This window comes from Pelobates fuscus, chromosome 2 (assembly GCF_036172605.1).
Source record: "Pelobates fuscus isolate aPelFus1 chromosome 2, aPelFus1.pri, whole genome shotgun sequence".
Classification (NCBI taxonomy): Eukaryota; Metazoa; Chordata; class Amphibia; order Anura; family Pelobatidae; genus Pelobates; species Pelobates fuscus.
The window spans coordinates 371,332,633-371,346,174 of NC_086318.1; the positions used below are offsets into that span (position 1 = coordinate 371,332,633).

Below are 13,542 nucleotides of genomic sequence, written 5' to 3' on the forward strand. Positions count from 1 at the left end.
TAGAACTACAACTCTCTTGATGTTTTGCATACCTTTGGAATTCCTTTAGAATGACAAAGCATCGTAGAACCTGTAGTTTTAAATTTCTAGAGCTCTACCTTTTGGGCACCACTGATTTAGGGAGTATCAGTTGGGTATGGGCAATTCTTGAGAACCAGATGAATTGTCAAAACACCTCCTTCCTCAGGGACTTAAAATAAGCTGGTGCAACATTTATTGAGAAAGTCTGAAAGAGAAACAGTCTTGATAGCGGTGTCATCTTAACTGCTTTAATCCGGCCTAGCCATGAAATATTATAGGAGCTCCAATTTGCCAATTCCTCTGTCACAGAGCAGAGGACTGCGACAATTCGTTGTGCATAGGTTGGAAGGATCCTTTGTTAGCCATATTCCCAGATAGTGCATCTATGCTGGAAACCATTGAAATGGATACTGATTGGTAAGCGTCCTTCGAAGCAATGGGGCAGTGGTCACATCCAATATTTCTGATTTGGAGGTTAGAAATTGTTGAATTGTGTAGCAGTGTGTTAAGAAATTAAACATTGTATCAATATCAGTTCTAGCATTGAAAGCATCCAAATGTTAATGTTTGCACAATAACAGATCTAATTTACAAATTTGTCAGTATTTTATTTATCCACTGCAAGATTTTCAGAAGATGTAAATTATGTAGCCGTGTGCAGTGAACTGAATCGTATCAATATCAGTCCTAGCATTGGAAGCATCTACATATAGTTTTGTTCAATAACAGATCTAATTTAAAATGTTCCCAATAGTATTTTATTTATCCTGTACAAGATTTTTAAGAAGGTCTCTTTCTAACCACTAATTTGTTATGCATGGATATCCGTAGTGGAACTCTTTAATTATTCATTATATTCATGCAAACATCTTTGTTACAATAAATTAGATAAGTGTCTATGTTACAACAAGTATGTGAATTTAGACCCTCTTTTGTTCTTGTGATTAGGAATATATATCCCCTAAAATATATTTAAATATAATAGAAATGTCTCAACAGGACATGTCATTGTATAATTCTCAAGCACTATATGTAAATATAAATAAGCATCAGGCAGACAATAAATATTACAAACACACACTAGATCCCAATCTACATTTAAACCTATTGGCTCTAAAGCGTTCAACTTATGTATCCAGTAAGACTTTCTTGTGCCAGTTTACAGTCAGTCAATGTCCCCTCCTCTCCAATGTGTAATATTTTTTTTTTGTATGCATAAAAATGAAAAAATACTTAAAACTAAAATAGGGACATAAATTACAATGGGCCTATACTGAATGTTGTTGAAATTTAAAATTATTAAAGGAACACTAAAGTGTTAGGAATACAAAAATGTATTCCTAACGCTATAGAGCCCTAGTCACTTAAACGATGACTAGGGCCCCATTCCGCGGTGAATAAATGGTTAACCATTTATTTGCTTACCTTAATCCAGCGCTGGGCTCCCTCGGCACTGGTGACCTCGCCTCCTCTATATATATATCATCAAATTAATGCAATTTTTGTTCTTTAAAAAACGGTATATAATATGTGTTGGTACAATAAATTAGTAAAATGCAAATTGCAGTTGAACACATATAGCAAAAAATGCAAAAATTGCTTGTGTCCTTAAAGGTGCACTATAGTGTAACCCCAGACGATCATTTTTGAACCTTGTAAGGTATCATTAGTGAGGTATAGCCAATATCCCTCTAGGTACCGTGAGTAAAGGGTGCACGTCTGGATTACTACCCTTTACATTTAAGGAGAGGGAAAAACAAAGGTAGCAAGAGAAGTGAGGACAGACAACAGCTCAAATAGCCTGCCCTTCGGCGAGTCCCCGCTCAGCTCTCAAGCTGGTTTTAGCTCAACTTGTGCCATTACAGAGAGAACATCTCTGAAGCATATCAGTCCAGATCTGAAATGCCAGCAAGTTCCCTCTGCACAAGAGATACGGCAACCCTGCAGCTACAACTTGGTGAATACAAGCCTTTTTAAATCTAGTTAAATCCCTGTGGCCGAGCATGATTGTGCTAAATTGAGGGGATTCTTGGGTTGCAAACTGTCCAAGGGAGGAATCCAGGTTCTCCTTGCATGGTCCCCTGCAGATTGGGATTAGTGCTGGGCTTTGCCAGCTGTTCAACATCGGTCACAATATGATCAGTGGAGAAAGCATTCTGGACAGAAAGCACAGAAAAGTGATCTCCATGTCGTGTTAAAAGCAGCCAGTAGATGGCAGTCACAGACTACTCTTTACTGTATTAGCTAGGAAATCCATCTATTGATACTAGCAGAGGCAATCCTTTAGGGTTAGTGTTGTGTTACGGACAGAGCTGGCGCTATCGTTAGGCGAATAAGGTGAACACCGGAAGCACACTGGAGGGAGCAGGAAGCAGCCGGTGCTCTTTTGCTTCCTCAGCAGAAACAAGGGCAACTTTCTACAGACTGGTCCCCTTCTCCTTCAGTCACTTCACCAGCACAGGAATGGCATATCTGGAGGATAAGGGGCTGATTATTTTGTGCAAGTTTGTAAATTTGTGTGCGTTAAGTTTGTTTGTGTGTGTGTGTGTGTGTAAATAAAGTGTGACTTTGTAAACTGGTGTGAATTACATGGTAAGTATATGCGTATTAGTGAGAGTATGTAGTGTGCAGTGTTCGTGTATGGATGTATGTACTGGGCAATGTTTGTGTGTGTGTTTGTATTGGGCAATCTTTTACTTTCCCTGAATGTCTGCTCACTGTGTCTCCCTGAATGTTTCCTATAACAACAATCTTTCTATCCTCTCCCCAACGGTCTTCCTGGTCTGTTCCCTTTCCCTAAATTTCTTACCCGTGTCTCTGCTTTCCCTTAATGTCTTCCGTCTCACCAGTCCATCTCTGCTCCCTAAATGTCTCCCCAAACCGTCCCTGTTTACTAAGTGTCTTCCCAGTTTCCCAGACATTTTCCACTAAATGTCTCTCTTAAAAGAGAACGGGCAATCAGACACAATGGAGTCTATTCACTAAACAGTGATTTGAAAAAGAATTCACAAGGTGACTTTATGCAACTCTTCTGTTTTGGCATAATCTTTCAAGTCATTTTTCAACTCAGGGAAAAGAAGAGATAATGACAAATGACAGGGCTGTTCACTAAAATGAGAATTGTTTTAGTTTATTTTTTTAGGCCTTAAAGGGACATTATAGTCACCCAGACCACTTCAGCTCAATGAAGTGATCTGGGTGCCAGGTCCATCCGGTTTTAACCCTTCAGATGTAAACATAGCAGTTTCAGAGAAACTAGGTTTACATAACAGGGTTAATCCAACCTCTAGTGCCTGTCTTCCTGACAGCCGCTAAAGGCGCTTCTGCAACGCTGGATGCGAAATTCGCATCCAGTGTGCAGAACGTCCATAGGAAAGCATTGAGAAAAGCTTCCCTATGGACTGTTAGAATGCGCGCGCGACTTGCCGCGCATGCGCATTCCGCTCCACTCGGGAGCGGACGTCGGCTGGGGAGGAGAGGTCACCGGCGCTGGATTAAGGTAAACTGCTGAGGGGGTTTTAACCTTTTGAGCACCAAGGGAAGGGGGACCGGTTCCCCAAGGATGACAGTGTCAGGAAAACGGGTTTGTTTTCCTGACACTATAGTGATCCTTTAAATTAGAAATTCACTTTGAAATCCTAACAATTCTCACTGTAGTGAATAATCCTATCAGAATAAAGAGAGACAGGCTGGAGAGACTCCGTGGCATAGAAATCCTGAACCTAGAGACTGCAAGCTAGTAGGAATGAGCACTGTGGAGGAAAGGGACAGCTGATCAGACCTAATTGGAAACCAGTGTTAATTTTGTCAGCTAACAAATTTAGTTAATAACTAAACCACGACTAAAGCTACTAGAGGAGGACTTAACCCTGCAAGGTACCTATTGTTTATAAAAACTGCAATACACGTGCAGCGTTAAGGGTGATGGGAGTTGGCACCCAGACCACTTCAATGGGCTGAAGTGGTCTGGGTGCCCACAGTGTCCCTTTAAGAAGCAGCTACTTGAAGACATCCACTCACAGACCGCATAGCCACAGTGGAGCAAGATGTAAGTAAGGCTACAACTCATTTGGCAAATTGTGTGACAGCTACATGTATTTCCTAGGAGTCACTGAAGGCCAGAGTAGCACCCATGGAGGTCACAAGTTGCAAGAAACAAGTTATAATTGAGAAAAGAAACCAACTACCTAGGTTATTCATCAATTGACTCACCAAAAAGTAATTTCCCATTATCCTGGTGTAGGCAGTATTTCGAGTTGTAAGATCTTGGAAGGTTGAGACTGGAGACAGTAGGAATGTAATTGTGCAACTGTCTCAAAAAAAAAAAAGCTATTATGAAAGCAAGAACAACTTTCCCCATCCACCTTTGGGGAAGATCCCTTCATGTCACCTGTATCCTGCCAGACAAAGGGATTCAGTACAAATGGGGGACACCTCGATCTTCACACGCAATGGTTTTCTTGCAAACACTGGGACTAGCCCTGCCTACTCCCAATGGGAACATATCCTCATCTTGATCAGCCTGGCATGTGTACAAGCAGCAACTTGGTATTACTGCTAGTGGGCATCTGTGTTGCAAGACTTGTTTAGTGATCCATATCTTCAGTAAATGTTGGGCGTTTTTCTTTTGTTATTTCAGCTCTCCAGCACAATTCCAAGATTTTACTATTTACATGACGTAAAGTCATGATTTTAGTATAGACACGGAGGCGAGTATATAGGCATTCTCTTTCTTATTTATTCCCTCAGCAGCAAGAAAAAGTTGAGAGAAAACAACAAAAACTTTAAATGTTTACATTTAAATCTGCCTAGGAACAGTGGCAGCCAATAATGTCACAGTGTCCATATGAAAGGAAGCTGTCATCTGTTGCTCCTCCTCTTTCTTGCTGCTCACTCAGAGATAAGTACCCATTTTTTCTTCAGTATTAATTGTGTATTGATATGTGGTATTTTATTGAAGTTTAATTTTCTAATACGCTTGTGGTTTTGTCCTTTCTGTCTGCGACCTTCCATAGAACAAAATAACGTCCAATAACATCCAATCGGTCAATAACAAGATTATCCGTATCACCATTTAGGCTGCAAAAAAAACCAAATATGTGGTAAAAATCTTATCTTTCGACTATTTGTATATCTTTGAACAACATAATCATAAATCCAAGTATTCCAAGATAACCAAAATCATCTTATCCTACCTTAACATTTTAACTATGAAATAATTCAAACATGCCGTATGTGACTTACCGTAGTTCTTGTACCAGAAATATATAACTGTATCCACCTTCCGCGGTTGGGCGGGAGGGAATAATACTCGCCTCCGTGTCTTTAATAAAATCATGACTTTACATCATGTAAATAGTAAAATCTTGGAATTTTATTATAGACACGGAGGCTCGTATATATGCAATTTCAAAGCTGATCGATAATCCTAGAATAAAAATGCTTGATAGGTCGACAATAAAAGTCCCTAAACGTAGACTCAGACCAATCGGCCGCTTTCATGATATCCTCCAAGCGACAACCTATCGTCGAAGCCTTGGAAGCCATCGCCCCGAGTACAGAATGAGGTGAAAAACTTGATACATCAATCCTTGCTGTAGAAAGCATCCATCTTGTCCAGCGGGCCAATGTGGGAGATGAGACTGGGAGGTGTGGTTTCCGAAGGGAAATAAATAATGCGCCTTCCTGTGGAGACCGAAGAGTAGCCGTGTAGTCCAGATATGCCTTCAGACATAGTACAGGGCACACAGATTAGGTTTGTTAGGGAAACCTGGATAGAACTCTTGTTTAGTTGAGGTCTTCGTTCTTTGTGAAATGTTGAATAACACTCCGCCCGATTGAAAATTGATGGCGTTCCAGTCCAAGGCCCTGACATCTGAAACCCGTTTCCATGCAAGTAAACACAGGAGGAGTAATTTTGCAGAAAGTTTCTGAAGTGAGAGCTCTTGATTTGTCGGCCACGAGTCTAAGAAATTGAGGACTATGTTGACATCCCAGAAGGCCGAATACCTGGCCGTTGGAGGTCTCCAAAGTCTAATTCCTTTCATGAGTCGACAAGTCTTGCTGTATTTCCCGTAAACCCCTGATGGCCTGCTGCTATAGCCGATCTGTGTACATTGATCGTACAATATGCTTTTCGTGCTTCAAACGTAGATGTGAGGAAATGTAGTATCTTACTCAGAGGGGCAGATATGGGATCCACTTCCCTTGCCAGGCACCAGCTAGACCATGATCTCCATGCTGAATGGTAAGCGTTTCTAGTGCCTGGTGCCTATGCCTCTGCCAAAAGCTTGAGCGTTGCCTGTGGAACGTCAAGGATGGTCCAGGGTCCCCTGAAAGGAGCCAAGCTATGAGGCGTAACAGACCTCTGTCCACTAAGTCGTGCGAGTTCCCATCCGGGTCGGTCAGCAACTCTGGCAGGTTCGGGAGCAATCGAGAGAAATCTATTGACATCTCCAGCAGTCTGGGAAACCACGTCTGTGTCCGCCATAACGGGGTAACCAATACCAAGGAACCTTTGTACCGTCTGAGATGGATGAGAGTCCAAGGTATGAGGTTGAACGGTGGGAATGCAGAATGCCTTGTCTGTGGCCATACTTGTAGGAATGCATCGGTCGCTAGAGCTGCCGGGTCTGGTCTCCAGCTGTAAAACTTCAGGAGTTGCGTGTTCAACCGAGAAGCAAATAGGTTGATGTCCAGTTGACCCCACAGTGCTTGTAGTTGAAGAAAAGTCTGTCTGTGTAGCTTCCAATCTCCCGAGTCCCTGAGGTATCTGGAGTTCCAATCTGCTGTGGAGTTGTCCAGCCTCGGAATGTGTTCCGCAATCACGGAGATGTTGTTGCGGAGACAGAAGTGCCAAAACTCTTTGGCAAGGAGGGCCAACATCTTTGATTTTGAGCCCTCCAAGTGATTTAATGTATCTCACCGCTGACACATTGTCCATTTTCAGTAGGATACAACAAGTAATGTTGGTGGGTGTAAGGCTGCGGATGGCGAATGATCCCGGCAGGAGATCCAAGCAGTTGATGTGGAGTCATGTTTCTTGCTCCGACCATCTGCCGCCAGTAGTAATATCTCCACAGCGTGCGCCCCAGCCATATGAGCTGGCGTCCGACTCTATAATCATGTCTGGGGTTGCCCCGAATATCGCTCTGCCATTCCAGGCCTCCATGTGGGTGAGCCACCAAACTAGTTCCTCCCTGGACTCTGCCTCCATAATGAGTCGCGTTTCGTATGTGTGGCCAGCTCGGAGATAGGAGCCTTTGAGTCTCTAACGCCTGGTAGTGCAGCGGGCCTGGAAATATCGCCTGGATGGATGAGGCGAGCAGACCTATGAGTCGTGCCAGTTGTCGTATTGAGAAGTCTGGAGCTCTTAAGATTCGTCTGATCTCCTTTTTTATGGTCTTGACCTTGTCTTTCGGAAGGCAGAGGGTCTGTTGAATGGAATTGACTTGAAAGCCTAAAAATTCTATGTCCTGTGTTGGTTCTAAGATCGACTTCTCCCAGTTGATGAGGAAGCCTAAGTTCTGTAGGAGGTGCAGTGTCCAATCCAAATGGGTAATAGGGATGGTGAGCTGGCTAGAAGGAGGATGTCGTCTAGGTATATGATGAGTCTGACCCCTCGTGCTCTGAGGAATGCTATCACCGGTTTTATCACTTTGGTGAAGCACCATGGTGCCAAGGATAGACCGAATGGAAGGCATTTGAAGCGCCATCTCCCTCCTTGCCAGGTAAAATGCAATACGTCTCTGTAGTCTTCCGCGATGGGAATTGTCAGATATGCGTCTCGCAGGTCTAACTTGACCATCCAGTCTGCTGGTAGAAGTAAATCTCTGAGGCAGGGAATGCCCTCCATTTTGAAGTGTCTGTACTGAAGGAACGCATTTAGCTGTCGAAGATTTATCACTGGGCATACTCCGCCCCCTTTCTTTGGCACTAGGAATAGAGTGCTTGTGAATCCCTGGTGGTTTACCGGGATCTCTTGGATTACATTCTTGTTGACCAGATCTGAAATCTCTAGAGTAATCAGTATAGCCTAATCGTGGGGGAGCGATAGCTCTCTTGGGGCCATGGGCTGTGTGGGAGTGGCTATTAGGTCTAACTGGTAGCCCTATACTGTTTGAAGAACCCACCGGTCTGATGTAATCATTTGCCACACATGGGTAAAACTGGCCAATCTGCCACCCACCTTTACCTGGGGGAAAGGGGTAGTAAGTGCACTTACCATAGGGCCGTCGTCCCGATACAGCTCCCCTCGATACTCGTGGTTGCCATGGTCTCCCTCTGGATGGGAAAAACGGGGATGGCTTGTATTCCGGTGTGTATCTTGGAAATTGGTGTGAACCTCTGGGGGCTCGTACGTGCCCAGATCTCTGACAAAATAATCTCCAAATAACATGCCCTTTGCAGCCGGGCCAGGCTCAGTAACTGCCATAGATACCAGTTTTGGATCAATTTTTAATAATAATGCATTACGGTGTTCAGACAACATAGCCGTGTTGGCATTACCCAACAGGCTAATCAGGCACTGAACACATTCTATAGCCACGTCGAAGTCCATGGCAGTCTCTCCCGCTTTAGCGGATTTCAATAGCTCATAGAGCTTAGATGTTGGGTCAGTCGTTTCGAGGAGTTTGTCTTGGCAAATTTTAAGTGCAAACTCCAGGCCCTTCTTGGGTTTCCAGCCTATTTTTCCCAAAAATTTGGATATCTTTGGGTCCACTTCTGGGGTCTTACAGGCCTCATCAGGTATGATAGGGCGGGGGCAGTCAGCTCTGTTTTTGTCGTCCCTCCTTTGACAGAGGTGTGTGCATTCGCAATGCCAGGTAATTTGCTATATGCGTGGGCGGCTCCCACTCCGCAGAATGCGGGTTGCGTAGGCCTTCCGGGTCGAACAGGGGTTGGCCCTGTGGGTCCCGGAGACGACCCCCCGGAGTAGTGTCCGAACCAAGCGCCGTAGAGGTCAGATCCTCCTGGGCTGCAAAATCAAGAGGTCCCTCCGCCTCATCATCGGAGGCGTAGTCAGGGGTGTCGGAAACCTCTTCCTCCTCACTCCGACCAATCTTCCAGGGCTCTTGCCCGATTCCAAGACCTGACCGTTTTTGCCCGGCCAGAGGCTCTTTTGCGCAACTGTAACGCGCCGTCAGTGATCACCAAGGGCGGATCAGTCACTTGAGGCATAGCCTTATCAGTGGAGTGGGAGCTGAGGTGCTTAGATTTATGACACAAAGCTTGTGTGAGTGTCTGGGAGAATGAGGCGGACACAGCCCCCATAGCGGAAGCCAGCGCTTTATTTATGGACGTAGCCATGGTGTTGTCCAGGATAGCCTAGAACTCATCAGAGGCCATTAAGGCCGTGTCATCAGTTGTGGGGGTTTGGAATGGGTCCACGCTGGGTAACCCAGACCCCTCTGCATCATCCTTCCTGGACTGCATATTAGTATTAGTCAGGAGAGGAGACAGGCTTTAGGTGGCAACAGCTGAAAAGTAGCTAAACACTGTAGAAAAAAACTGACAGGGGAAAACTAACTAAATAGGGTTGAGTAACCCACACTATATAATCCTAATAGCACTGAATACTGATAAAACAGTGGTAAAAAACTGACAGAAATAGATCTGGTGTATAACCTGCCGGAGAAGCCTGGAGCCGTCAGCCAGCGATGGAAGAAGAGAAACCACACAGGTTTCCTGCCTATGCGCGCTTTCAGCACAGAAAGCGCGCCAACGGCAGTATCCGGATCCTCCCCCCACAATGGCCACGAGCGCACAGAGCCCGCGGCCGGTTGGCAGCGTGGGAAACTCAGTCGCACAGGGAGAATACCCTCCAGCGGCTAATTAGATCGAGCGTGGCGGCTCTCCCAGGGGAGGGGGAACCGCCGGTTCTCCAATGCGGTGGGAAGCAGCGAGGGAGGCATTAACAAAGGGAGATAGGGGTAAAGAAAAACACCCAGGGAGGTCCCCCAAATCACCGGTATTACTGTGAGGGTGGTTCGGGTATACACCAGGACAAAAACACAAGCGTATTAGAAAATTAAACTTCAATAAAATACCACATATCAATACACAATTAATACTGAAGAAAAAATGGGTACTTATCTCTGAGTGAGCAGCAAGAAAGAGGAGGAGCAACAGATGACAGCTTCCTTTCATATGGACACTGTGACATTATTGGCTGCCACTGTTCCTAGGCAGATTTAAATGTAAACATTTAAAGTTTTTGTTGTTTTCTCTCAAATTTTTCTTGCTGCTGAGGGAATAAACAAGAAAGAATGCATATATACGAGCCTCCGTGTCTATAATAAAATTTTAAATGGCTTATCTTTCTCACCCGTCGCTCCTCCCATTCCTCGCCCCTCTGTTAATCCTTCCACTGGTTGCCTGTGTCCTCCTATAGGTGTCAATTCAAAATACTAACCCTTACCTATAAAGAACTCTATCCCCTGCTACATAGATATGCCACTTCTCGGTCTCTCCGCTCTGCCGGTGACCTTCTCCTGTCTGCTGCTCGCACCCTCACTGCTAACTCGTGCTTGCAGAACTTCTCACGGATGGCTCACTTCCTTTGGAACAGCCTGTCTACCCCCATGAGACTCTCCCCTAGTCTTTAATTGTTTAAGAAGTCCCTTAAAACACATCTGTTCAGAAATGCTTATGGACTCCCAGAGTAACTTATCTATACTTCTCAAAAACTGTCTCCTGCTCTTCTAAAGAGCCACACTCCACTCACCTCCAGCTCTACTTTTCCACCTTGTTTGGTGGCTGTCACTCTTGCTGCCCTGTCGTTTGAGCAGGGCCCTCGTCTACCTATTGCTCCTGTGTCACTGTGTAATTGTCTCATTTATTGTAAAATTTCCCCCCTTTCATTATATTGTAAAGCGCTGCGGAATTAGTTGGCGCTATATAAATATCAATAACAACAACCATTCTTCCCCACTGACTATTTAGGTCATATGATGACGTCTTTAAATACTGCTTCTATTATTAGTTTTTTTAATATAACAATTTAGCCATTATGAATACGAGACAATGCCCGTTCTATAGCATCTGTGTCTATATGAGAGAGAGAGAGAGAGAGAGAGAGAGAGAGAGAGAGAGAGAGAGAGAGAGATAGATAGATAGAGAGAGAGTTCAGAAGATTGACAATTGTCTTCATCTTTAAGGGGATACACTTGCAATGTTCTATTTACTTTACAGCCAACAATACTACAATGTATTAGATATATAAAATAACAGCTCCCTTTACATTGGAATACATGAAGCAAAATCATGGTTTGAAAACAAAATTTAGTTTTTCCATACATAAAGCGTTTTGTTCATAACGGATTATTTTCCTATAAACCCATTTGTTAACCGAATGGTATACTTTATTGAATCCAACCATTTCCCCTGTAATGAAGAAAATAAAAGCCAGCACAAGGTTTTATATGTGCCATATATACAACGGTTTTTAATTTTACTGGAAATAAATTACAGGAAACAGCTTTCATTTTTTTTCTTTAAACAGGACAAAGATTCACAACAAAACAAAAAATGCTCATTTTCTCACCTAACACGGTGAGACAGCAGTGGTTCAAGGCAGTAAATATCACAAATATATCAAAATGTCAGATTGGTTTATGCATTCACACATTTACATGAGCCACAGACGTTCCCTGTGCAGGGACTTCACTTAGCCTACAACAGAACCAGTATTTGGCATGGACTACAAAAACTTGTTACAAAATTGGTATTTATATTATTTATATGTCATATACATGCCCTATCAGATTTTGTATAGAAAATAGCTAATGCTGTACAGATGATTGGAGCTTCTATAGCTGTAGGCTCTGCTTCTGGATGGACTGGAACCCTAAAACATCCCTCCCATCCCCCCCAATAAAATTAATGGCATGTTGTATATACATGAAGGCTAAACAGGAAAAACACTCAGGCCCTCCCCCTGATATGTACCTATAGTAGGACAGGTTTGTGGATTAAAAAAAGGCAATGTTTTCAAGAAAACTTCTCTAAATACATGCCATTTATGTACATACAGTATGAAGGAAAGAAACAAAAAAGGCAGTGAATTAACTGGTAGATTTCTTAGTAACCCAGCTACAGTATACTTGATAGTCCTCGATCATATGTCATTCTTGAAAGCGTACAATTATAAATAGTAAATAAAATTACAGAGAAAAAAAACAAAACTACATTCATTTAGTTAAAAGTAGATCATGTCACTTAGCAGGATGAAGTACTTCATTGAACAGATTTATGAAAAAAAAATAAAAAAGGATGAAAAAAGAAAAATAAACATGGCACAATGTCTGCAATAATTTAACCTCTCTGTGCTAGAGGGAAGATGATGCTTCTGGCACAAAAAGGCCAAGAACCTTTCATGACAGTCTTACAGCAAGCTTTAGGTAGCTTAACCTGGGGGGAATAAAATACCAGTGGCAGCACTTCGATAAGCCTGGTTATATTACATCTATGGTGGTAATTGTAAACTTTGGTTTGTGGTTTTACCGAGTTCTCATTGTTCGAACAAGCAATGGGGAAAGAAAGGCTGCAGCTGGAGAGATGGACTGTCAGTCTGTCTTTAGCCGTGCCGCTTGAGTCACTTGCTCTGTAAGACCTGCCTTAATGGAGTTTGTCACAGTTTGTCTTATGTTATCCTCCATCAAAGTGTCGCTCATTGGCTTCAACAGCTGGAAAATGGAAATATGAAAGAGAAACAAATGAAGAAAATGTCATGAGTGGCGTTTTATACCTGGAGGTAAATAAATGCACATGGTAAAGTGAAACAAATAAATGAAAGAATGAATGTCAAAACCACACAGATGATACAATTAGATAGTGACACATTGTGCTGCTACAAAACCTTGACAGTTCAACCTCTCAAGAAAGGTGCCATTTTGTATTTTTTATTCCAGTGTTGGTGAGATAGATTTGGACAGGTGTGCAATAGCATGCCCTATAGGAACCAGGTACTCGTAGGTTTTGTCTCTTATTAAACATGTAAAGATTTTTCAGAGAAACAAAGAGGTGGAAATACTGCTTAGTTTTTCTTCTTGTTATTGTTTGCCAACATTCTGTGTCTCTGCGTTGAAGTGACAGCCCGGCGAGGCAGCCGACGTTTACAAACTTCATACAGTTTGGATATTACCTAGAACATGGAGTGGTTGGTTAGCTACAAAGTTCCATATAAAGACGTCTAGAGTAAGAGTGTGTATATATTTCAGAAAACCTCACCTTCCTTGGATTCCTCTGTGCAGCAAAACAGAGAAAGAGCAGAAAAAACAGATATGAGGTAAAGGTGGAAGAGAGATAAAATCCAACAACGGGTAAATAACTTTCCAATACGGGATATCAACAAAAGCCAAATCCGTGGGCTTCTGTTTACAACGCTTTGATTTTTAGTTGTCAAATTGCTAAACTCTTGATGAACCCTACAATAGTCGTGTCATAATATAACTTAGAGTTCATCAAGTATAGAGACCTAGGTGTCTAGACAAACATGGTAGCATCAAGTATCTGTCAAGC

The 13,542-nt window shown here is 43.0% G+C and overlaps 1 protein-coding gene across 2 annotated transcripts in view; it reads right to left on the bottom strand.

Annotated features, from left to right (window-relative positions):
• Positions 1-11,438: 11,438 nt before the first annotated feature.
• The window catches only part of ATL2 (atlastin GTPase 2), a 70,174-nt gene continuing 68,070 nt past the window's right edge, over positions 11,439-13,542 (bottom strand). Inside the window, exons 13-14 of one of the 2 annotated variants that reach the window (XM_063443710.1) lie at positions 13,252-13,266; positions 12,614-13,165 (exon numbers count right to left, since the gene is read on the bottom strand). In XM_063443710.1, coding sequence (XP_063299780.1) covers positions 13,058-13,165; positions 13,252-13,266 — 123 coding nt within the window. In that variant the 3' untranslated portion in view covers positions 12,614-13,057. Of the gene's footprint in view, positions 13,166-13,251; positions 13,267-13,542 lie in introns of both variants that reach the window. The other variant, XM_063443711.1, reaches the window with a different exon arrangement.